The 26,991-nt window shown below is 40.8% G+C and overlaps 1 protein-coding gene across 1 annotated transcript in view; it reads left to right on the top strand.

The window, feature by feature from the left end:
• The first annotated feature begins 12,159 nt into the window (after positions 1 to 12,159).
• Positions 12,160 to 26,991, top strand: part of LOC146393500 (RNA polymerase II elongation factor ELL-like) — a 39,971-nt gene continuing 25,139 nt past the window's right edge. The window contains exons 1-2 of the mRNA XM_084930072.1: positions 12,160 to 12,339; positions 12,887 to 12,934. Of these exons, the coding sequence (XP_084786198.1) occupies positions 12,202 to 12,339; positions 12,887 to 12,934 (186 nt within the window). The 5' untranslated portion in view covers positions 12,160 to 12,201. The remainder of the gene's footprint in view (positions 12,340 to 12,886; positions 12,935 to 26,991) is intronic.

Raw genomic sequence — 26,991 nt, 5'->3', positions numbered from 1 at the left:
CATGGGATACTGCTTCTGCCACCATCACATATTTAACTACAGCAGATCCCACCTGTTCCTTAGTGATTTTAATAAAATCCCAAAGGATATTACAAATGCATTTTTAAAGCTGCTGTCACATCCTAATTTGTGTTTTACAGGCATTAGATGCATCAGTGTGTGAAACTCCGGTCACAACATGAATTCAAAGACACAGACTGTTTCTGGTCCCTTGATATAAATGCTTCAGTAGTCTGGTGTCTGACTTTTATTGGATCGCCAGTCACTGTGTCCCTGTGGTTATGTGAAACCAGCTCCTGCTCCCAATTACCAAATCCTGCTCCAGAGGCGTGTGCTGCCCATTGTTTTCTTGTGGGTGTAGTAACAAAAAGCTGGGTATGCCAGAGAAGACTGATTTTTTTTTAAATCAGAAATTGTCCAATTATGCCAATTAAATCGTAAAAAACACAGACGCTAACCATCTCACCATTGTTGAGTGTCTGCAAGCACACTGAAAACAGGGAATAAAAAATTTGAGGCTTTTAAAAAAAAGATTTAGAAAGGGTATAATCATTATGTCCTAGACATATTAAGTATTTTATTGCTAATGTTCAAATCCTTATTTACAACAACATATTTATTTTTAATGAAAACAAGGAAGCTAATCGAGGCTGAGACAAAATTACTTTAAACTGTTTTTCCCATTCCACAGACAGCAATCCACATCCCACCAAGCCAAATGCACAAATTCAAATCTGAAAAAGGAAAACCCTCCCTTATCCGCCACTTTATTGGGTACACTTTGCTAGTACCGGTTTGGACCCATCTTTACCTTCAGAGCTTAATTATTCATTCGCCTCTGTCAGCCTCTGTCAGTGCGCCCCAGGGTGGCTGTGGCTACAATGTAGCTTGCCATCACCAGTGTGTGAATGTGTGTGTGAATGGGTGGATGACTGGATGTGTAAAGCGCTTTGGGGTCCTTAGGGACTAGTAAAGCGCTATACAAATACAAGCCATTTACCATTTTTACCATTCAGTGAGGAGCTGGAAACATTTGTGGCGTCACACAGTTGTTGCAGATTTAAATCTTCAGTTCTAACACAACCCAAAGGTGCTCTATTGGATTGAGATCTGCTGACTCTGAGGACATTTGAGTCCAGTGGACTTATTTTCATGTTCAAGAAACCCCTTTGAGATTATTTAGGCTACAAAGGCATGGTGCATTATCCAAATGGAATGGATGTAGTATAAAGATTGTGGGTATGGACATAGTCAGCAGCGATACTCTGGTAGGCTGCGGCATTTAATGATGTTCAGTTGGTACTATAAGAGCAAAAAGTGTGCCAGGAAAATATTCCCCATATCATTACTCTACTACCAGCAGCCTGAACTGCTAATACGAGGCTGATTGTATTGCTGATTCATGTCCATGTATGCAAAATTAATGCTTCACACTCTTAAAAGGCAAAAAAAAAGGCAACATTTTGAGGTTGGATGGATTGTTGGTGCTGCTCACACCGGAGACCCAAGTCAGCACATGAAAGATCTTCACACATAGTTCTTTTATTTTCAAATACATTATTGATTACTGCTTTGGTTGGGTTTAAGCATTAAAAGCAATTTGGTTGGGATTAGCAAAAGATGATGGTTTGGGTTCAAATCAAACTATAGCAAACATGCTTCCTATTGAGATACTTTGCCTGATGACTGGGTCATGACCACGGAGAAATACATGGCTTTTCACTGACTACTTACCATTTTCTCAGGGGACTGGGCTGGAGATACAGCACAAGATGATTTCCAATCTTCTGATGAGTTTCCTAATCTTCATTTGATACTTTTAGTTTAAAAGGGGAACCCTCCGCCATGATTCAGATCTAAACTTTTTCAAATACCAGCAGCAGCATGGAGGCAAATATTAGTTGAGACAGCAAAAACCTGTTTCCTTGGAGTCTTTTTTCATCTGTCATCAGTCGCACTTGTAACCATGGCTGTAAAGGCCCTGTGTGCTCAGTAAAACACCAAAACACCTGGGTCTGCTTATCAACGAGTGCATACATGCATGCGTGTGATGCCACAGAAGAACACACACGCAGACATTCAGAGGGAATCAAAAGCTGATTCAAAAGTCTGATTGTGTTGCCTTGTGGGAAAGCTTGTGCCCACCTTCACTTTGAAGACAGTGAAAACAAATGTGTAACTCTCAGTTGTGAACGTAATCGCAGCCTTTGCTGAATAAGCCCGTGTTTACACTACACGGTACGCAGGTCCAGATGTTTTTCTGTTATTTTAAAGTAGGAAGAAGACGATTACTGCAAGCTAAGCTTCTGAACTCTACAGCCATCAGGTTTGATTGTTTTGATTAAATCTTATCTTACATGGAACTTTTTCAGTTTGACCCTGGTTACCATGGGAGTTTTCAACGTATGTGAGGCTCTTTTACACTGACTGTACTCTTTGTCTTGCCAGTTAGGGAAAACATGAGATCAATTTTGTTACACTAAGCGCAGCAAAAAATAACAAATTATCAAGTTCCACAAAGGCAACAAGTGTTACACAACATAGAGGAACAAAACCCCAACTACAGCTGCAGCTTTTAGTGAGAGACTGAGATATCCTGGACCGATCTGCTGCCAAACACGCCTTACAAGTAACATACAGCCTTGAAATTCCACCACTTTTTAAACACAGAAGTTAAGAGTGTTGATCGATGCTACAAAATCAGGATTCCTGACATATTTTCAGTCAGCCAATATGTGCTTACTCTGGAGGCTTTCAAATGTGTCTGATGATTAAAATCAAAATGATACTCATGAATGGCAGTCAGTCCCATTGCTTAGATTAAAAACCTGACTACTAAGAACAAAAAGAAAACATATGTAGCAACATATATGCGCTCTAATTTTATTAACCTTCCCTCACATACATGTAAGAGGCTAGAATTGTAGTGCAGAAACTTTATGTGCTTACATAAACTTAGGCCTTGGTCACAAAGGCCTTGAGAGTGCCTGGCATCCATGGGTCACCTCAGAAACATGAATATTCCCCACTGCTGATAGCTGTAGGTTGCTCACAGTCACTGTGAAAACGATTGCTAACAAAAGGTTTATATTTCTGTGTTAAATCTATGCTATATGCATGTCATAAATGCAAACCTGACATCTACCTCTTTAGCGATGCATGAATTATACTTCTGCAGTGAATCTATGTAGAGTCTACAACATAGCCTATGCATGTGGCTTTTTTAGGGAGGTGCACGTCAGTTTATGTTGTAGGTTATGGCGTAGGCATTCAAAAGGGTTTGCAGTTACGACCTACCTGTGGTTTACATTTTAATCCTAGAAAATTTAAGTACACATTACTGTCGACGAAGGCCCACACTGGTATAAATGCTAGCAACAGCATTGGTGGCTTGCATAAGCTCTGTTGTAGGATCTACATTGACTCACTGGAGAAGTATAATTTGAGCATGAAGGCCCAGTCATGCAGACATAGAGACCAATGAGTGACCCTCTGGTAACCACTAAAATGAATCACTAGGAGGAGTACAACGCTGCGCTGAAAGTCTGCTTGTGATTGATTTGACCGTTAGCAGGTTGCTGTGATCACCTGCTGTTTGTGTGCAAGACGCCGACTAATCAGCTTGCCAGCCGTAGCAAAACAGCAAAGAATACAATGCAAACAGTTAGGGTTTTTTAAGCAAAAGTTGCCCCTTTTAAAATATTATTATATTTAAGCAGCAAGACACAAATTTTACTTTGGAGATGAAAGTTATCCAGTTCTGGTTTTCGCTCCATGTTTGCAGACAAGTCAGCATCTTCCATGCAAACTACAGGCAAACATGGTAATCTGTTACTGACCAATCCAGTCATGAGGTGGTTTTTGGTGCAGCCACTTTCATTTTGCAACACCCAGCACTGCTGTCCAACCACTCACCAACCAGTCAGGAAATACAAATTTTTCCCCAACAACTGGAAGTTGCCACAGGGTCACTGCGGTCTCTAGCCCTGAGTGACTGAAGCTCTAAACTAAAAAAAACTAATCATAATGTCAAAAAATTAACCAAGCATTGACACAATCGAGACAAATTCAGCTTTCTTATCTTTACTTTAGTGTCTGCATAAACTGCAAATTAACAACACACTATTTTACCCCAAATCTCAACTATGAGCAGAAAATCCCAACTCAGCCTGCTGCACATGCTGGAGAGTGTAACCATACCGCATAGCCAGCAAAATGTGGACCCTTAATGATCCTGACCTTTATCTATTTGCATCATTTCTAAGCCACAATAAATAAATAAAAACAATTAAAACAGCAGTTAGCATTATGTGGAGTCATTTTTTCATTGTGTTTCAGACTAACATTAAACTGGAATATAAGATTAGGAGTAGCAGAAGTATTTGGTTGCTGTCTTATCTTGTCCCCCTTTACAGAAGCCAAATTAAACGTGTTGACACACAGGGGTGTGTCGAGTGTCTTGGGACATTTGATAACATAACCAACTATACTTCCATTTTAACGGCTCATGTTGAAGGTCATGAAGATATGCAAAATATGCCAAGTAAAATAGCAGAGCAGAGATATTTGACTTTTTAAATATCAGAGAACATAACGGTATTATCTGTGGTGCATTTGCATACATCAGATTGTCACACTGTAAAAGGTAAACACAGGACTCCAAGTAGACAAAGCAGACAAAACAGGCACACGTACGAGTCTTTTATTGGACTGAGAACAAAATCCAAGAACAAGACCTGACAAAAGAAACACAAACAAACAAGCAAAACAAAAAACAGGATTATATATGTAAACATAGGGCTGACTGAAGGATGAAAACCAGGATAAGAATGAGACAAAGGTTAAAGTAATTAACACAGGAAAGAAGACTGAGACAGGAAATAAAAAGTAATGCAGAAAAAAGCTGACCTTCAAAGTAAAACAGGAACTAGCCAAAATGTAAATATTAAACACAGAGACAAGACTCATATTAGACGTGGTTAAAAAACAAAAACATCTATAAGGATTAAATACTGAAACTCATTAAAAGGGCAAAGTAAAGACAGGATTCAAAGAATCGATAATATTATAACAAAAAAAAATAGCAAACCTAAGTAGACAAAAAAGGATTTATAAAAACAAGTCTAAGTTTTTAACTTTTGTTAGAACGCTATAAACTTTCTGTTGTGTTTGACAGGGGAAGCGCCAGTTTCACACAAAAGGTGTTAAGGTGCCTCTGTCGATACCTTTCTCAGTACTTTCCCACTCTGACAGATTCCTTGCCAGATGAAATAAGTGTGTGTGTGTGTGTGTGTGTGTGTGTGTGTGTGTGTGTGTGTGTGTGTGTGTGTGTGTGTGTGTGTGTGTGTGTGTGTGTGTGTGTTGACACAACTTGAAACAACTTCTAGGGTTTCACAGCTAAATGTGCAGTTACTGTACATGATGAATGTGAGTCTCTGTGTGTTTTACTAATATGTAAATACAGAATAATAATGTTCACTGCAAATAAAAAGGAAGTCACTTATTAAAGGCAAAAATGAGTGAAGCTTTTGCATGTCCGTGTGGTGGTTCATGCTGGGAAAAGTATTTGGTACGAGACCTTCTCTGCTATCTGCTACTGTGAAATGCTTATCAGGCTTTGAATGAGTCACACCCGTCTGGCTGACGGTGCCAGTGCTTTTTGTTTAGTTCACTATATTATAAGACACTGCGCACTCACCAGTCATTTTATTGGGGAGGTTTGTTAACGCAAATATCTGATCAACCACATGGCAGCAATTCTGTGGCAGAAACACAAAGCATGTAGGCATGTAGACATGATCAAGACAACCTGCTAAAGTTCAAGCCAAGCATCAGAATGGAGAGGAAAGGTGATTTAAGTGTCTTTGTATGGTGCCAGATGGGCTGGTCTGAGTATTTCACAAAGTGCTGATCCGCTGAGATTTTTCCTCACAACCATCTCTCACAAAATATCAGGAAGTGTCACGTCTCCAAGCAAAAAGAGCTATTGTACTTAATGGCTATACTGCTTCAAGGTGATAGCAGGGCAACAGTAATTCAAATAACCATTTGTTACAGCCACGGTATGCAAAAGAGCACTTCTGATCTCTGAAGACCACACCAGGTGCCACTCCTGTCAGGTAAGAACAGGAAACTGAGGCTGGAATTTACACAGACTTGCTAAAACAGGACAACAGAAGATTGTCTGGTCAGATGAATCTCAATTTCTGCTGCAAAATTCAGATCAGATCAGAATTTGGTGTAAATGAAATGAAAGCATGGATACATCCTGCCTCGCATGAGCAGTTGTGGGCTGTTGGTGGTGATCTAACAGTGCTGAGGAATATTCAACCTCCAAAACTGAGCATTGTTTAAACACCACAGCCAGCCTGAGTGTTGTTGCTAGCAGTGTCGATCCATTTATGACCACAGTGTACACAACTGTGGTCAAATGTGCTATGTCACGAAGCTCAAGCTAGTTTCTTGAATATCACAATGAGTTCACTGTATTCAAATGGCCTCCACAGTCAACAGATATCAGTTGAACATACTTTTATATTAAAATGCTTAAAAGCCACGTGAAGATGAACTGCCTTGAGTGTTGTTGCTTGAGTCAGCGTTGGCCTGATGAGCAGACCTATCACTGCTCATTTTAGCTGTAAGCTAGCATCTCAAGGCTTCACTAGCTCTGACTGAGTTGCACTGTGGGTAAAGCTCGATTTTTAAGAAGAAAATGTGAAATAAAGATATTTCTACTTTTAATTAGCGTTCACCTACACATGCTGGATCTGACCTGGGGATGCTGAGCAGGGCTGAAAGACAATTCAAGTTTTTTCTGTCGTCATCAGATTGTAGTAGCTCTTTCCTTTTCACCACACTAATCCAGTAGAAAAAGAAACTTATATCTTTATTATTGTTTGCTTTAGTTGTGCTTCTTTTTTATGTACTTCAGCCATGCTGGATCCATAGTGTAGTCATTATATGTTGTGTCTTGAGTTACGTTAAGAACAAAAACATTATTTTCAAGTTGTGCTGGTGATATTAGCTGTTAGCTTTTTAAACGCAGACTGCTGTGAATAAAGCAAACACACTCAGCTGCAGGTGTCCTGGGAGTCACCGACCTCAGGTGTCGAGTCACTCCCAGGGGGTCAAGGCCTGCATTAGCAGTTGCAGCAGATGGCAAACCGCAGACAATGAGTGGATGAGACAGACAAGCCAGGTACAGAAGAGGGAGGAGGTTGGATGGGTTAATCTTCAACTGCTCATCTGTCAGAGGAGTGACTTGAAACCTACTCATACCTGTGTCGGTGAATGAACGGGAAGGACTCCTGTATTTGTCATACAGGGGCTGGATTTACACATACACAATCCTTTTGTTCAAGTTCAAGATTTAATGGATGGGGATCAGAATAAAGCTTTCCAAACCTCTCCAGCATTGACCTGCAGTAAACCCTCCTCTTACATACTTTCATTGACACAGCAGAGCTTAGCAATTTACCTAAATAGGCTTACTTATCAAACTCTTCTTCCTTCCAAGCTCCACCCTTACTCGTGCTCTTTCTCACCTTTTTGCAAACACTTAAGTTGCTTTGATTTGCTGTCATTCAGCTGGGTCATGCTTGCTGGGCTGTGAGACATCTAAATCACTATGCAAAAATCCTTAACAGAGAGCCGTTCCTGTTTACTTTGCATTGTGCTTCAATCACTAAGACAACAGACAGTTGACAGACCGTCAAAAATGAAGATAACTTAAGCCTATTAGCTAATTAACTCCCCGGGATAAGCATCGTTCAAGTCAGGGAACGATGCTTATCCTGCAAACTGACCAACAATGTGATTGTCACTGGATCCATTTCTCTTTCTTTCTTCCTGACAGACATTCACCTTGTAATAACGTATCTATAATATGTATATAAATAATGATATGTATATAAACAGTAACTGTGTCTACATGTATTTTATTTCTGTGTCAAAATTTACGTTAAATACATTAAATAAATTATTTTAGGGGTCTAAAACCTATGGCTCCTGAGACATATTTGGCTCTTTTGGTGATCTCAAGTAGCTCTCTGTGACTTTGACATAAAACTAGATGAATAAAAATAATTAGTTATAGGGGGGAAAAAAGTTTTGATATGTGACAGACATAGGTGCATACACATAATGATTTGTCCCGAGTTCTCCAGGCTAGATAAGGATGAAGATAAAACTTGATGATTTCATAAATGGAACAAAAACATGGTTATTCATCTACTTAACATGGCTGTTTTGTTACTGTGGGCTTAGAGTAGTTATTACCTGTGGGTTACTGGGAATTTCTCTACCATTCAGGACAAGTGTGGCTCTTTAAGCAAGGAAGAAGAAAACAAGCATGACACCATCATTTTGGTGATTTTATGTAAATATCACCAGTGCAACTGAAAATTTACTATATGTTTTAAATAATAAATTTCCTGGAACAGCTGTGGCACTCCAACCACCGCAGTATTTATCCTACTGCTTTGTGTCCTTAGCTCAAACAGCACTCACATTTATCATTGTTATTATTATTATTATTAATCTCAATGAAAGGGTATATTCTAACATAAAACAAACTGGCCTTTTCTTGACTTATTCTTGTTTAATAAGTCAACAGTGTTGCTAATTAGGCACTTATGTATCATCTAACGTGCCAGACATAATACTACACATTTACAGTGTTATGGTCGGCACGTTTGCCATGCTATTTAATGAGAAATGTGTCATGATTACACAAAGGTTCTGTTTTTATCTGATTTTACTGGCACTCACCAGGCCAGGCATGACATGACAAGTAGATCAGCATTTCTTAGCATTCTTATTAGCATAGTAAGAATTAGATTTTAGCCTCCAGGTTTTGCAGAAACTTCGAATGCATGGAAGATTTCTGCACAGCTCCACACAAAGACTCAGACATTCTGTTGCAGATGAAGGTGAGATGGGAAAAGATTCCAGCTTTACGCCGACTTTGTTGCTAAACTTAGACACATGTGAGATGCTACATAATTTATTTCGGCTTATGCTGCAAGCTCAAGAAAACTTCCAAACTTAACTGTGTATGTAACATTTACATGTTTTTCTGCACTTATATTATCAAAGGTTTAAGTCCTTATTATATTCCCTAGCTGTTTTTTTTTTTGTTTTTTTAATCCTGCACTATTCATGTTTTCATTAGTTGTGACAGTGCAATATGTCATTAAAACTTTAAAAACGCCCCTCTTCTTTCGGCCCTGTTTTGGTCTCTGAGTTCGTTAGTTGCTGATGGTGGTGTGTTCTTTAAAGAATGACACCGGAGGTCCATTGTGAAACCTGTTAGAATGACAAACCAACCTCTAATGGCCATGTAAATAAGGGCATGTAAGATGTGTGTTGGTGTCACCTTTAGATGTGCAGAGATCCACGCACATATTAGGAAATCTCATCTTTCTTCATGCTTAATGTGTTTTTGTTTTTTATGTAAACCATAATCTTTTTCCAATCTCCCAAACAAGTAAATTCGCTGCCTCAGCTTTCACTTTGACTGCATATTTGGTGAAAAAGCGAAAGACCAAGTGAAAGTAAGTGGATTGCAGTTGTTTAGTAGAAAAGTGGGTGTGTTTCTACCACCACTCTCCCCCAAACTACTCCAACCCCACTCCCTATGACTCCCTAATGCAGACTTTCTGTTGTTTGAAAGTGGAAACACTCCTGCAGAATAGGGACAAATGACCTTTAATGCTGTTCCAGTTGGATGACTTTTGTTTCATCACAAGGATGTGTTCATGTCACACAGTGATGCTCCAGGAATGTGTTTCCATGTGGGGATTCAGCCAAAGCAGGCCCTTACTGGTCGACGCTGCATTGCACTGATGACCCTCTGTGGCTCCTGTGTTGCTCCTTCAATTGGCATCCCTGCTGTGATGACAGTGGCTCCATTCAAATAAATGGGATGTCTGCCTTTTTTCTGTTTTTTCTGGTTACTTAAAACCAGAATAATAAGCAATCTGTGACCAACTTCATTACCTTAAAAAAACTGGCACTCAATTTTTAATCAGTCACTAACAACAGAAAAAGTATTCAAGCTGAATTTCACTAAAATAAAAATAAGCATTATAGAGTCATTAAACTCTTGTTTTTTTCCTTTCCATTTAGATAAATCATATTTAATTCAGCTTAACTTCCCTTACTGATTTCCTCATAGTTTAAAGATCAAAGCTCTATAGGCAAGATGTCCAGCTCTGCCACCATCTTGAAAGGACTGCAGCACTTTGGAGGTTTCCTGAGGCATGAACTAATTTAACTTTGATTTCAGTGGTTACTGAAACATGAAACACACATTTATAAAGACTGTAGTTGACAAAAACACTGGAAAGGTTGGGTCACTTTTTCCATAAATACGATTTTTAAAAGTGCAAACGTTTAACCACCGTCTTTACTTTTGTGAGATTCCTCTTAGAGCTCATTCAGGATAGCTGCCACGTTCCTCTCTCATAATGTCTTAGACAGGGTGACCAGGTCTCCCGCTTTATATTGGACTGCACAGTATTTTTATCCCTACCCTCCCCCCCGTCCCACATATTGAGACAATGTCCCACATTTTCACTGGCTGAAGTTTAGCAAAGTCAACACTGCGAGTCTCACAGGAAACGTGTGGCTCAAAAAGAGATATATTGAAGATGCATCCTCACTGAAACCCAGTGATGATTACCAGACAGAGTAGCAGCTGAAATAACAGTTTTAGCAGTTACTGTGATAGAAAAAGGGAACGCAAATGTGCAAAGACCAGAAAAACAAGGCAGTTTCCATTTGTGTTCAAACGAAGTCACAAAATACATTTTTCCTTTTGTATGACTGATGCCAAACTTCCATCTTGCATAGCTAATGTGTCCCACAGAACCATACTCACATTTATGTTGTGGACTCAGATTTGACCCACAGTTCATTCTAAAGCATTAGTGCTTCTAACAAAAACTTTTCAGTTCTGCTGCTATAAAGACAGATATGTAGTGACCACCTGTCATTCCACAATACGTGGATTTATTTGTTAGATTTTTGTATTATATTGAGAATTTTATTCAGCTGTGGTGATGAGCAGTATGGATGAAGTTAGGTAGGAATATCCATGGATTATGACGTTCATAGACAACGCTATGATCCATAGTGGGAGGGAGGGATCGAGGACATGTGGAGGTCAGCTCTGGAGAGAAGAGGAATGGAAGTCAGCAGATACCAGAATGCATGTGAATGAGAGGACGACATGTGTAACAGTGAAGATGCAAGGAGCTGAGGTAGTGAACCTGAGGTCCACATTTCAAAGCAAGACAGTGCACAAGGGGTGAAGAAGAGAGCAAGAAGCAAGCAAGAAGAGGAAGGGTGGAGTGGGTGGAAACAAGTGTCAGGAGTTATTTGTGACGGAAGGATAGCAGAAAAACTGAAAGGGAAGAATTGAAAGATGGTAGTGAGACCTGCTATGTGTGGATTGGAGACACTGACAAAAAGACAGGAGGCCGAGCTGGAGGTGACTCGATTGAAGATGTTAGAGAGTTTTCACTGGGGGTGACCGGGATGGACAAGATTAGAAATTAGTGCATTAGAGGTACAGCTCAGGCTGAACGCGTTGGAGACTAAGTTAGACAGCATTTGCAGAGGAGTGTTGGTGGATATATTGGACAATGAATTTTGAGGCCATCCAGAGGGTTGAAGTGAGAGATGAGGATGCTGGGGATAGGGTGAGATGGAGGCAGATGATCTCCTGCTCCTAAAGAAAGCAGCCAAAAGAAGCTCTCCAGCTCTGTTATTTATTTTTATTTCACTTGTTTTGTTACATTTCAGATAATTGAGTTACTTTGTCTTGTTATTTTTGTTGCTATTTTATTTAATCGATCTGTCTTAAATACATCTTATCTCAGAACGCTTTAAAAATGGCATTGATAGTTTTACGAACCAGAATAAAACAACAAAAAAGTCTGACAACACTGCTTACATGCATGCATTTTTTTCCTTCATATGTAAAATGGGTAATTATCGTTTTTCCCTTAGCTTTTATTTAATTATTAAGCGTTTAGTTTTGCACATTCAGCCTGTGTATCGCCACCGCTCGGAGCCATCAGTTCACGGCGCTATTGTCACCGAGCGAGGCCCCGCCCTCGGCGTGACGCGGCGGGGAGAGCGCTGAGCCGAGAGAGGAAAGCAGCTTTAATTGCACAGCAGCGAGAAAAGCCAGCGATGGCTTCTCTCAGGCAGGAGTACCAGTACGGGCTCTCCTGTGGAAAAAACAACAAAAACAGCCCCAACAGGACGCTGTACCATGTCAAGCTCACGGACACGGCTATCAGAGCGCTGGAGGCGTACCAGAACCTCAAGGTACCTTTGTGGTTTGTTTGTTTTCTTTTTGTGTGTTTGGGTGTGAATTCATGCGTCAAAGTTTCTCTTTTATCTTCTTTCTAAAAAATTTCCGCTACCTAATTATTCTTAAATTGTTTTTCTTCGTTTATTTAGCTCGCGCTTTTAATTTAGTGTGTGTTGAGGTTGTGGCTCCGGCCAGTACAGTTACTTCTAACTGAATCATTTGGCTTCGTGGCTGGGTAACATACCAGAACTAAACCCAGTGATTGTCAGGAAAGACGAGCCCCTCAGCTGTTTGCTGGGAAACCTTCCTGGTGCTGCTTCAAAGTAAAGCAGAGAGGCAGCACTCTGCATAGTTATCTAATTGACAAGTAGCCTAGTTTGTGTCATAATTGGCTCCAGTGGAGATCATTAACAGCACACAGGCTTTATTGATTGTGTAACTTGTGCTTTAATCTGTTTAAATGTAAGATAAATTATATTTACTGCACTAATTCAGATTGCATAATTCTCCAAAGACGCCTATATGCAACTACAATAGCCTCATTTTCTTCTTTCTCATTAGGGGTCTTTATCAAGTGAGCCATCAATATGTTTCAAAGGGAGCCAAGGGGTAAGTGTGATCATATTTATTTGTTTGTTTTCACATGTGCACATAACTGTATTTTTATGCTTCTGGGATTTCAACCCCATTTATTTGTTAACTAAATTCAAAAAGCCTGCATTGTTGTTCTTTAAATGAATAAAACAGCAACATTTCTTAAAACAGGAGCAAATTGCTCCTTAAATTCTGCTGCCGAGCTGTTGTCTCCTTCTGACTCGCACTCTCCACCATGCTGCCACCCTCGGAGCGCTCAGATGGGAGCTTATAGCTGGTCTCCTCCAGCAGATAGGAGGCATGCAGGTTACTGGGTCAGGCTGTGGAGAGGCTTTGTTGGGTCAGCGCTGGGGGAAGAAGGAGGGGAGGGAGAAGTGCGCACTACACTGACAGAGCCAGAGTCAACAGTGGGGACAGGAGTTATTATGAGTCAAATGAGGAGCATTAATAGATACAAATTAGCCCTGTGCACCTTGTTTCTACTTTGTAAAAATGCAAGTTAATGTTGCATGTGTGTCGCTGCGCAGAAACATCAGGACAGCAGTGCATTAGCAGCTTTCTTTGGCTCGTGAAATTCAGCCATAATCTGCAGTAAGCAGCCTGAAGTATGCGTGTTTTGACTCAAGTCGGGAGCAGCTGTGTCCTTGGGGAATAGTTTCTTTTCAGGCAATGCTAATTGCACAGGCTGGTTGGAAAGAGTTGACCCCCCCCCCCCCTTTCCTGTCATGACAAGATGAGCTGAGTGGTCCTGAGCTTTATGAGGGGGTGGGGGGGACAGGGTATGGATAACCTGTAAAACCTGTAAATGTGAATAGTGGTGGAACGTTTGCTGCTTCTAATTTGTGTATGTATGTGGGTTTTTTTTTTTTTTAAGTTTAAGAGTAGTGAAAACAGTCTTTTACTTTTCTGACAGTAAGGTGTGGTGCCTGTAGTTTTTGTAACTAGTCCAGGATTTTTCTAACCTGCTTCTGACCTGACTCGAGCTGTCACAGAGGATTGATCGTCATGTCGGTACCTCTTTGCAAGAGTTGGAGGTAAAGAAGCGGTCAGTCGGTTCCTGTTGTTGTTTGTGTTGTGCTCTGTACTGACTGCAACTCCCATTAGACAAGGCAATGATACGAGTACGTATGGCAGTAATTTAGAAAACGAATGCTGCAAATCCGAAGCTGATGGCGTGCTGAGAAATGCCTGCAGTTAGAATACAACCAAAGATGATAGTTGGATTCCCTGTTTTATTTATTTTTATTATTATTATTTTTAATAGAGAAGCTGTTGTGCGTGAAAAGTGAGTTTCATTAATTTGGGTTTGTCCTGTGCTCCATGCACGAGGGAAATGGCAACTGACTTTATATGGAAGTTTTGCTCAACAAGGTGGCGTGTTGGTAGTGATAGAGTACTGTGCAAAAGGCTTAAGCCACCCCTAATTTCTGTTTATTTTGTGAAGAAAATTGGAAATAGGTGCTTTCATCTATTTAAACATGTGGAAACGTACATGGAAATACAAACGCAAAATACAGAGTTTGAGAGTCAGTATTTGGTATGACCACCTTTATTCTACAACGCAGTCTTTTCTCGCTACTTGTGCAGTTACCTCAGATTTTTCAAGGACACACTGCACATCATGACGAGAGATGCCAAGGTTTCTACTAACTCTTAACAATGGCTATTAACGCTGCCTAAAGATAAAGTTTAGAATTGGTTCTTTGCTAAGTTGTCTGTTGTGTGCAGACACTTTTCATCCCTTAAGTGCATAAGTTACGTGATTCACAGGGCAGTGTTAAGTGGATTACCAAACCAAAAATAATACAATGAAAAATATTCTTCTGAAAAGATACAAGGACTGGACTTAAAATGAGTGAAAAATCAGACAGTTTCACAAAGAAAAGCTGGAGAACTATTGCTCAAGAGCAAAAATTGTAAGAAAGTCTGGCTCCTTAGAAGCAAAATATACAGAATTGAGGGGTGGCTCAAGACTTTTGCACACTTGTGATTACTATTAGTAATACTACTACTTGTAGTCTTCGCTGTTATCATTAATATTACTATTGTTGTTATTGTACTGTTATTATTTTTAATATACATTTATAGCAGCTTAAGAACATACTTTACAAAGTGCTTAGACAAGCAAATTCACATGTGTTACTCATAAAAAAATCCAAATCACAAATATCCATAACTTTGCTAATTATCCTTCATCCAGCACTGGTAGCTTTGTTTTGTTCAAATCAGCTTTGCTCTGATTATACTAATTCTTGGGTATGCACTGGTCTCTGGTCGCTGCATTAGTTACAACAAAGCAGTTTAGGAGTGTGTCTCATTGCTGTTGACATAAACTCAGACATGATGTGCAACAAAATGCTGACTATAGTTGACTTAACAGCCATGACTGTCATTAACAGTGATTTTCTGAAAGTTAAACTGAGCTCCTTTTAATGTAAGGAATGTGTTGAATACTCTGTCATATCGGGAGATCTGAGTGAGACATTATTTTTTTTCCCTGACAGTTCATCTGCGCCTCTGTCACTGTGACGGCTCAGGGATCGGAGAGAATCTGGCACTCCTCCCAAATATACGGCACAGATTTATAAGCGAAACGAATGTTTAGAGGTAATTACAGGAGCTGTAATGCTCTTGATTACAGCGTGAGGCATCATGACTTCAGTTTGCATTAGCTCTCCCTGTCTGCCTGGCTCAGACGTTGATAAATGTGGGGATATACGCGTGTGTGTCAGTGGCACACTTTTGCTGAAGTAATAGCTAGGTTAATGACATGAACTCTGACCTGCTAATTTTCCCGTCCTATTACAAGTTGGGAGTCCTACTTTTTCTGTGTGTGCCAATAATTGAGCAGAGAGATCACACCTTCTGTGTTAAAGCGTGTTTTAGTGATGCAGTGAATGGCACATGTATGCACGCGTTAGTATGTGTGATATAATTTTTTCTGCTTGCTCTGGCCTGGGTGTTGGCAGGATGTTTTTGATTTGGGTTGGTGTGATTGTTTATCCCTTGTGTGGTCTACAGACATGATTTATTCATATCTGACCTCCTCTTTCCTGTCCTGCCCCCCTGTGCCCGGTGTGCTGCAGTCGTTAGCCTGGCAGGACCAGCGTCGATCCCTTAAGGTCCATCTGCGTGTGTGCCGTGTGTTTGTTTGTTTCTTTTGCCGGAGTGAATGAAAGGAGAGGATTTTGGCACTTATTTTTCCACAAGTGTGTGTCTGTGCGTGTGTTTAGCCTGCCTATGCTGAGTTCCCGAGAGTCCCCTCTGATTGTGTGCTGTCTCCTCTGATTTGAATAACAATGAGCGGGGGAATGCAGGCGGTGTGTTGTCACCCTGCCTGGATCACCCAAAATGAATCAGGTTTTTCAGACTAATGTGTTACAGTCGGTCCAGATGTGTTGTGGCCTGCCCCGAGGGTTTGTTTGTGCCCAGCGTGATAAAAACTTCCCTGCTGTGGATCTAATGGAGTGGAGAGTAACACAGCAAACAGCTTTCATCTTAACCATTTAGTTATTTAACCATGACCAAAATATAAAAAACATTGATGGTACTTCTGTCACATCATTACTGTGTACTGTATGTGGATTATCTAAACAGTTGCCACAAAGGCACTGAAAAGTATGTGTTCTCCCCAAAAAGTCATCTTGAGATATGATGAAGTTGCAAACCACCGCAACTAAGCATGGGAAAATCTGTCAGGCATTTTATAAATTATGCATATAAATTTATACATTATACAATACTGTACTGTATTGTATGTGTTGCATATATTATGGGGTTTTTTTTATTTTTATTTGCTTAATCAGTATGTGCCAGCATTGAGAAAGTATATTTTTAAAAGGCACTGATTATATTTTTTTCCCTACAGTAGAAACAAGCATTATATTTATTGATATGCCTTTATTTAAACAGGAAATGTGGTTGAGGGGTATTTTACAAGGGAGATTAGAGGGGTTGTACTACGAAACAAAATTAATGTGTTAGCGAGCTTAAATTTATGAAGGTGTATTTCTTTTTACGTGGGTCAATCTCTGTGTTAACTTGTGTCTAAAATCTAAATTCGAAACTAGAGCAGAGCGATATGACCAAAAATATTTAACACGATATATATTTGAAAATTTGCGATAACGATATAACTGACTATATAATTGATGCGAGACAAAATACAAAATACAACTCCACAACTTTACTAGCGCAAAAAACCCATCTATTTATTTTCACTTAAACAAGCAGCTGTTTTTTATGTGCATTAAAGCTATATAAAAATTTAACAGTGCAAATGCAAATTCCTTGCTGAAACTTTAACCAAAAGACATTTCCAGTAGAAATGGGCTGACATATCCTGAGCATAACCATGTATAATATCCACTAAAGTTAAAAAGAGGTGCCTTGCAACATTAAACTGCAGTGTGCCAAATAAAAAAAGTCAAATACGTATTTTTCGGACCATAAGGTGCACAGGATTACAAGGCACATTAAGCGAAACAAAGCAGTCAGATAAATCAAACTTTATTCAACTCATTCTTCTTGCTTCCTCCACTTCTGTACCATTGATTCATTAATGCTGTATTCTATCACAGCTGCTCTATTCCCATGTTGTTGCAGTATATTAATGACTAACCTCATATTGTGGATGGATTCTCTCAGTTGTTCTCCTGACTGAAGTTTGGTCCGTTTACAACATCCTGCCATGCTACTGCATTTGTCCCTAACCATCAGGAACCTTCACGTTAACTTTTATCGAGTGAAAAAAAGTTAGCATTCATCCTCCAGCTTCACTGTTTATTAGGGGTGCAACGATACACAAAATTCACGGTTCGGTTCGGTTCGATACTTTGGTGTCACAGTTCGATATTTTTTCGATACAAAAAAAAAATGTTCATGCCTTTTTAATTTGTCATTTATTAAATTTTCACGGCACATTCCGCACCACATCTCTGTGCGTTCATCATTTGTTTGACGCCAGCTCACCTCCTGCAACTACTTTTCCGAGAATACGTGCTTCTTTTGTGGTTCGGACTCCTTCTGACATTTCTTTGGAGGTGGAGGAAAACCAAAGTAATTGCTTAAAGGAGCTTGCTTCTTTGACATCTTTAAGAGTTCTAAACAAATGTCTGTCCTCCTCCTGAAAATCTTATGTACGCAAACACGCATTGCAACTTCTTATCTTGTGTGCGTTTTTTATTTTGACAGCGAATACGCACCTGCGGACCACTTATGTGCAGCCCTGGTTATTTAGCTTGTCATATTGCAGCCACAGAAATTCTTTTGTCCATGAAACCATAAAGCTGCACTTTCTTTTTGCCTTATAGTCTGATTTGTCATAACTTTTCCGTTTTGTGGTAAGCTTTTCTTTGGCTGTCACTTCTTCACCCTGACCTGTCTTATTTGGCTCAGCAGAACTAAAATATATATCCTGCTGCTTTTACACACGCACTCACACAACGCTCACCGATTCTCTGCGCGATCAACCTCTCACATGTTTAAGCTTGCTGCGGGAGAGTTCACTTGTCATGTTTGCATAGTAAGCTAACGATTGATAAGACGATGTCAGAGGAATTGGTGCGCAAATTATCATCACTCACCAATCAGTGCTGTCGCTCTCTATACACAGTTGGCGCGATTGCAAAGTGAAAGCAAAAAACAAGCGCAAATTCAAACGCAATTTCAATATGTCACATATTGACAGTGGCTCACCGATGCCAATGACATAATTTACCCAGCTACATTTCTGAAAGAATGCAAAAGCATTGACATATATTTTTCCTTCCTACGATAGCCCAACGGGCAGGGCAGAGATAGATTTTGGTAGCCCGACTGGAAAAATCGCTAGCCCCGGGACGTCGGGCTAGCTATTTTGCGAGCTCTGTATCTGATTGAGGAATCACTCATCTTTGGAAAAGAGAGTTCATTACAGAGAAATGGCTCTTTCCAAAATAAAAGCTATACTATACGCTTCTTCTGGGCTATATTCTCAGCAGCATATTAAACATATCAGGTCCCCATAAGGAGAATCATGTGCTAACGGCTGTCTAAATGACTCGGGTAAAGTTTGTAGCATGCATTAGGGCTGCCACGATTAGTCGACTAGTCACGATTACGTCGACTATCAGAATCGTCGACGACTGATTTAATAGTCGACGCGTCGTTTGAAGCTTTGTAAGATCACAAAAGACGCAGGACTAAGTAGTAGGATTTAAGAGTGTAATAACGGACTGAAACAGAAGATGGCAGCACTGCATGTACAAGGATGCCAGCTGCCGTTAAACCCCGAAGAAGAAGAAGTAGCTCTGTCCCAGAATTCATAGCGCAGCCCAGCTCAGTTTCCAACAATGGCGGCAGGTAGTTGGTTTTAATATTACTCTTATTATTCTTTCTGGGTCACAAAATAAACGTTTAACATATTTTCAGGTGAGAATGTAGCTGTGTAAACCTCAAATATCTGCTCAGTTTATCAAGACACCACATATTTTCAAAAGCGCTCAGACGTTTTCGGAGACGTCTGTTACCCACTAGCTCGATAGCTAGCCGGGGGCAAGGCTCACTAGAGCCGTGAGAACACCGGACTCCCGGCAAATTGTTTTCAAACCCACCGCCGTCTTTCGCTACTCAGGTTAAATATATATAAGTCACTTAGATAACTTAAAAATGTTATTGTTTGGCTTTTTGTAGTATTTTATTTGTTCCTGAGTAAATCGGTTTGGCTGAGATTAAAGTTATAGTTTTTACACAGCTGAATAAACGTCAAGCAGACAGCTGATCATCAGAAATGTGAGACACTCGAGAATTTACTCCGGTGTCCTGTTATATTTTAGATAGCAAGGAGTTTATTATACTTCACCGAAACAATCTGCAAATTTCATTAAAATTTAATAAACTATCATCTTGTCTTTATTTTTAGTTAGCACATACCTTAAACACTTAAAGCTGTAAGCTAATGATAGTTATATAAGAGCAGATGCTGCTGGTGCAATAAGCTGTACGTCCAATGGATGATGATCTGATTAGTCGACTAATCGCAAAAATAATCGGTGACTAGTCGACTATCAAAATAATCGTTTGTGGCAGCCCTAGCATGCATGCTTGTTGTTTTTGTCTGCTTCCACTTGTCTTTGCACTAGGATGATGTCTGCGTAAATGTGCAGTCATATTCGTTGTGTTCCCACTAGTGCTGTCAGCGTAAATCTCGTTGAAATGACGTTAACGCCACAACACGGCAAATCTCCGTTAACGAGCTACCGCGGATCGCCCCGTGCATGGGGCTGGACGGCCAACACGTTAACGAGCTAACTGCGCTAACACACTAGCTCCCACCCATGTAATTGAGCATTGCGTGGCACATCCAACATACTGTTTTACTTTAGTCCATGACGCGCTTACCTTCAGGGTCATACTTCACATGAAAACCAAAATAGTTCCAAACGCCAGATCTGAATGAGGGTGGGGGAGGTTCAATTTGCCATGTTGCAACGAGCTTAGCTTCTGTCTCGCTAGCTTGCCCTGCGCTCAGTGAATCTGCGTTCGACTACTCCGCCTAGGCTGTACTGTCGAGCGCAGATCCACTGAGCGCTCAACACAGACAGCATCGTCAGAAGGAAAGTTGATAAAATAAATTAAAAATTTTGTATTGTTCGATACATATGCGTACCGAAAGCACTGTATCGAACGGTTCAATATCGATACGAGTATCGTTGCACCCCTACTGTTTATGTTATGCTAACATAGCTGTGTCGCTAGCGATCACGTAGCACATCATTATATACCACCTAGTCCAACTTCAGTAACCCTACAAATGTCACTGCTGTTTAGTTTTCAGTCTTCATTGATGTTGGAAGTGATAGCAGAGCTGTACTTTTGAATTATTTCAGAAATCTCTCAGTCAGAACATGCTATATCATGTTTAGGTAACTAGCGAAACTAGCGAGCTAACTTCCGCTAACTTCCTGCTAACTTCTAACTCCGTTAAATGTAATAAATTCTGTTTTCATGGATGCCTGGATGTTAAACTTAATCGTTACACCTGGTAAAGCAGCAATGCTGATCATTTTATTAAAGATGAAAGAATTTAGACAGTTTTTAACTATTAGTGATGCTGCAGTGTTCGTTTGACTTTGGGACCTGAAGTGGACAGAGTTTTGGACCCAGATTACTCCCACATTTACGAGCACCTTAGTCCGTCAAATACGGTAATAACGACGGCCCGCTAGCATGCTCTACCAAAAATAGTGCTTTGTTGTGTATCTGACAGACAAAAGCTAAACCAGTTCCACACCACTGAAGTTTCTGCATTTTTACAAACCAATTCTGGTTCATCCGTTTCACTCAACGATCCGCTTTGCCTCTTCTCATTCTCCGTTGCTGCCATGCTTTTCGGTCATGTGCACATGAAAACAAAGGCACTGTGCATGCGCGTTTTACCCATATTCTATTGCGATATTTTATTTTCTTATCGTTGCCCAACATTCTACCGGTATTACCGTGAGCGGTATAATATCGTCCAGCCCTAATCGGAACTTTTCATAATTCTTTTATTTACAGTGTGTTTAAAGTTCTGTGTTCTCTGGGGAAGGAAAAATGTTCATAGCATGAAGCTTTTAAGCTGCAAGCCTCAGTCACACGTGTCTGTAGACTAATCGGTAATGACCTCTAGCAACTACAGGTTTCTATTGAAACGTGAGTATTCCTCAACTATTCGGTGAGCGGTTGCTGGAGGTTTTGGAGGAGTTGGTAGGTGAAATTGGCTACAAAGTGCTGTACTGAGAATCTCCTTGCCATTTTTTTTGGTCACGAGCAGGATTCTGCAGTTTCCCAACACAAACCAGAATCGAAGAACCATTCCACTTTTTCAAGTTTTACTAATGTTGAGCAAGTAGTTGGTGACTGTTTGCAGGCAGGCTGGGAAGTTTGCATGATATTCAGGTATCACCAGCAGTAAAGCACAATACTTGTTTTTTGTGCTTAAAAACACAGCTGCAGCACATGCATCGACAAAGCCCGGTCAGTGCTCTGTGGATAACTTATTTAGCACATCACAAATCCATAATAGTTGCAGTAAAGATGAAAAATTTTGCAGTTTTACTACAGTTTACGTTCACTGGCACCATCTTGGGTTGTTCCAGATCCAATTCCAGATCCAAATTCCATCTGGGAGCTTAGAACTTCCAACTTATTCAGGAAAACGCACTGAGGCAACCTGCTGGCGACTAAAGCAACTGAAAGTAGATTTTAGCAGTTTCACCTAGCGACACCAAGCAACAGCTCACCAACCAGTCCAGGAATACACATTTTCCCTCGCAACCAGAGGTTGCCAGGGGGTCACCAGCCTGTCTCTTGGCCTGTATGACTTACGACTTGCTAAAGCCACTGAAGGAAGCCCAGCTATAAAGTTTCTGCAGCACATACTGCATTGTCAGTGGAATTTACATACTTTACAAATGTTCTGTATCACCAACTGAGTGTTTTCATGCTTGGCTTTAATCTCCAACTCCATGAACAGCAGCTAACAGAGGTTAGATTAGAAAATTGATCAGTTACATTTATGGCTATTTATCACCAATGATACCTATTTAAGCAATAAAATTTCCCTTTGATCTGACGACATATTAAAGTGGTTTGGATATCTAATTTATTAGGATGATCACCCTGAGTAACCTGACTGCCTATATTAATGTTTAAATCCAAAGGTCGATGTGTAGCTGTCGTCTTGGGTGGGGAATCAAATAATGTGCCAGGCGCACCTTTTAATGTGAGCATGTCCAGAGCCTGAAGCAGAAAGTCTGAGTTAACAGAGAAAGTCGATTACCACCATTGTGATACCAGTTATCTGACTGAGCTTTTAAGTTTAGTTAAGTGAGCTGAGATGAATGAAGTCTGACTGCCTTGAGCTTGCTTTGTAGTACATCGTCTGTCCAAGCTAGCACCCATGCCAACTTAAAGCATATTTTTTTAAATGCAACAAATAGAACATAAAATACAAGATATACAAAATAGGGCTGGGCGATATGGCCTAAAATTCATATCGCGATATAATTTGAAGCATGTGCGGTAACGATATATATTGCGATATATTCCTTTCTTCTGTAAATCCTATTTTCCACACTATAAGGCACACTTAAAATCCTTTAATTTTCTCAAAAATCGAGAGTGTGCCTTATGTATGAATTCCGGTTGTGCTTACTGACCTCGAACCGATTTGGGCGTGTAGAAATCTGTTAAAAAATGTTTTAGTACAACTTTGGTAAGCCGCACTGATGGATGGATTGTCAGAGCATTACGGCTGCCGTGGTGAGGAGCTTCGCGGAGTAATCTGGGTCCAAAACTCCGTCAGCTTCAGGTCCCAAAGTCAAACGAACACTAAGAGTTAAAAACGGTCTAAATTCTTTCATCTTTAATTAAATCATCAGCATTGCTGCTTTACCAGGTGTAACAATTAAGTTTAACATCCAGGCATCCATGAAAACAGAATTTATTAAATTTAACGGAGTTAGAAGTTAACAGGAAGTTAGCTCGCTAGTTTCCACCTAAACATGACATACCATGTTCTGACTGAGAGATTTTTGAAAAAATTCAAACGTACAGCTCTGCTACCACTTCCAACATAAATAAAGACAGAAAACTAAACAGCAGTGGCGTTTGTAGGGTTACTGAAGTTGGACTACCTGGTATATAATGTTGTGCTACGTGATTGCTAGCGACACGTAGCGTTAGCATAACATTAGCACAGTGAAGCTGGAGGATGAACGCCAACTTTTTTTCCACTCGATAAAAGTTAACGTGAGGGATTCTGGTGGTCAGGGACAAATGCAATCGCACAGCAGGAAGCTATACACGGGCCAAACTTCAGTCAGGAGAACAACTGAGATTATTCATCCACAATACAAGGTTAGTTATTAATATACTGCAACAACAGGGGAATAGAGCAGCTGCGAGAGAATTCAACATTAATGAATCAATGTTACGGAAGTGGAGGAAGCCCAGTTTTTGGCTTTCCCCATATTTCAAAAGTGCTTCACCTCTTTGCTATGACTGTCACCCAACATAATTTGCAGATGATAATGGTTGTAGCCGCTGAGATGCTTTCGACCAAAACAGGCACAGCTTGATGACGTCATCAACATGCGCTATCGCGATAGAGCGGTATAGTTAAAATCTCTATGTTGGCCAAATTTATATCGTTTCTATCGTATATCGTTTATATCGCCCACCCCTAATACAAAATGCATATGAAATCTAAACACCCACAACAACAAAATACCAGGCCTCTCAAGAAAAATGACTGCACACCTCCTTCAGCATGTTTAGAAAATGCTGTCTTCTGAGGGGGGAAAAATCACTGCTCTTTCTTGTGAGTATTCTTATGTGCTGACCAGATTATTTATGTGTTGGTGAGGTTTTTTTGTTTTGTTTTATTTTAATAAAAAATGCGGGCGTTCCTCTGAGATTCATTAGCTCTGGAAAAGCGTCCTCTGTCCAATCAAGCAGCTCAGAGATACAGAGCACATTTTGGTTCGCTTATCCCGTTTCCTGTCTAATTCCCTTATGTGAAAACTTCACACACAAGTTAATGAGGTGTAAAGGGCCACTTGTCTTTCCCCGCCCCTGCACACGTGCATCATGGTACGTTGGGTAACATACCCTTCAGGGGAGGAACCTGCTTAGTTTGGAGGGTGGAAGGAGTGACATTTTGTCAGGAACAGTGACCCACAATTTGTTGAAGTTGGCAGTCTGGCCCTCGGGCACCTGCCAGAGATGTATCGTTCTTGGCATTAGAGGGGGGAGAAACCTCGAGGGATTCTTGTGGCGCAGCACCACTTCCTCCTTTTCCTTCATATCGGCCTCTTCTGCCCCAGTGCTGGAGCTTGCAGGTCTGGCAGCAGCTCTGCCCCTCTGTGAAACTGCAAATGAAAAGGAATGGAGGGTGATTACAGGCTGGGGCTTGATTACATGCACTGTCTCCCACTCATGGCAGCCACATTAATCACGCAGTGTCGGCATGTGGAACTCAGCAAGAGAGAAGACACAGTATAGCTCCAAGCATTGACTGATTGACTGTGGGATCATAAACGCACGCCTGCATAAAAACACTCAAAATCACTGGTTTCTCTCTTTGTATGTTTCTCCTCTTCGGCTCTGCCACCCCCTGCCCCCTCTCCTCCAAGCAGCCTGAAACACAGACACACATTGTGTTTTGTATCTCTGTCCTCTATTGTGGAGGGGACTTGTCTTAAATGGCATGTGTCAACTTGTGGCCCTGGGAACGATTCGGCCCTTTTGTTTGCGATGAGATGATGAGAAGTAGTGTTTACTGAAGTGTGGTGAGGATGAGGGTCGTGGTTGGCTGGCTGTCTGAGCGTGTGTGTGTGTGTGTCTGTCTTTAAACCAGTGGTGGAGATGTTTGGCTGATAGCTACACTTTGGCCTTTCTCCCCCTTCACTCTTATGAGTGGCAGTAATGCTGATTACGCCCCGGTGAGACGAGCTGGAGCTGAGCCTCTTTGCTCATGCTGGATTAGCACAGACACACTTGCACAGTTTGCATTAGCAGCCAGTTCAGAGTGATTTGCCTCCTGCTGATAACAGACAGTGGTGGTGGCGACAGGTTTCACTCCCTCCTCCACCTTCTCCTCCTCCTATCAACCAGAAAGGGAAGCAATGCCATGGCATCTCACTCTGGAGCCGGGGAGGCCAGGACAAAAGACGGCCTGTTTTCAGAAGGCCATTACTCAGGCTGCAGAGGATGTGGAAACAATAGCCTGCATGAGATCTACACCCAGACCCCACATTCAACCAAAAGCTAGCAGGAAACATAAGCCCTGTGCACCGACAGCAGTCTCTCACAGTTTTTGTTCAATCGACTTTATAGTTTGATAAAGCCAGGAAAATGAGCCTTTCCCGTCCTGCACCTTCAACGTGTGGAGACATTTATGACAGTAGAGAGTGAACTGTGGCTCATTAAGATACAGTCACCACAGAGGCTGACAGACTCAACTTTTACTGTGTCAAAAACCCAGCAGCTGATTCTTTTCCTTCAGGAACAGCTGCGAGTTGCATGGGGAGTATTTTTCAGGTAGAAATTAAAAATCTTGTGTGTGCAAGTGAGTGGCTTTGTCTGGGATGAAAGTTGTTCAGTTTTGAAACTCTGTCTAATTAAAATGGAGGTTTTGCAAGATTGTGCAAGCTTTACAAACTAAGATTCAATGTTTAGATATGCTGGAAAGAAGCTATCCAATGTCTGCAAACATTGTCAGTGTCCCTGGTGCATCAGCTTGTTTTTGAGGTTTGAAATCTTGCAAATGCGGACTTGTGAGGATGTACATTTGCACTCATACTGCTCTCGGAGCAGTATGTAAAGACAGCCACTTTTCAAAGATCTGCCCACACACTTCTGAGCTTCCAAGTCATGCAATTTATGGCAGCGTTATCTCTCAGCTGTGGTCTAAAACTCAGAAACAGATGGTGTGGGGAAAAATAAAAAGCTGGCATTGTGGAGGCAGGGGTACTTACTCATAAACTATTGTTTGCCTTCAGCTGAAGTACAGTGTATTTACTGCGTTAGGTGGGATCAACCTCGAAGGATAACTCATTTTGAAGAAAATTAGGGTGTAGCTCGTTGTATACCTAACTATGGTGGGTAAGAGTTATTGTTAGGGTTTTTTTAAGAATTAAACAAAAAAAGATTGCATGGATGCTTTAGTGATCAAGCAAGTCTGAATCTGTAAACTGGACCGAGCCAGACAGCGCACGGAGCCAGACAGCGCACGGAGCCATAAATCCCGCTCACGTGCCCGTCATTGGTGAAACAGTCTGTCAGTCGCACCTAACCCAGTCATTATGATGTGCTTAGACTATAGTTACACATGCACTGAAGCCGTGAACTTTTCTAGACATTACTCATCATCTGTATGCAACAATGCAAAAGTCTGATTAGATGAATAAATAGACCTTAACCTGACAGTTCCCTCCCACCCTTTAATGTCCAGTGAAACACGTGTAAGGATAGCACGGGTGACTGCAGCCATCCTACTATGAATACTTTCTGAGGTAAAGGGCTCTTGGAGTATGTAGGGTTGGGTT

This window comes from Perissodus microlepis, chromosome 1 (genome assembly GCF_051167445.1).
Source record: "Perissodus microlepis isolate ML-2025 ecotype Zambia chromosome 1, ASM5116744v1, whole genome shotgun sequence".
NCBI lineage: Eukaryota > Metazoa > Chordata > Actinopteri > Cichliformes > Cichlidae > Perissodus > Perissodus microlepis.
The sequence above is the reverse complement of the archived record's forward strand: the minus strand, read 5'-3'. Positions and strand labels throughout refer to the sequence as shown.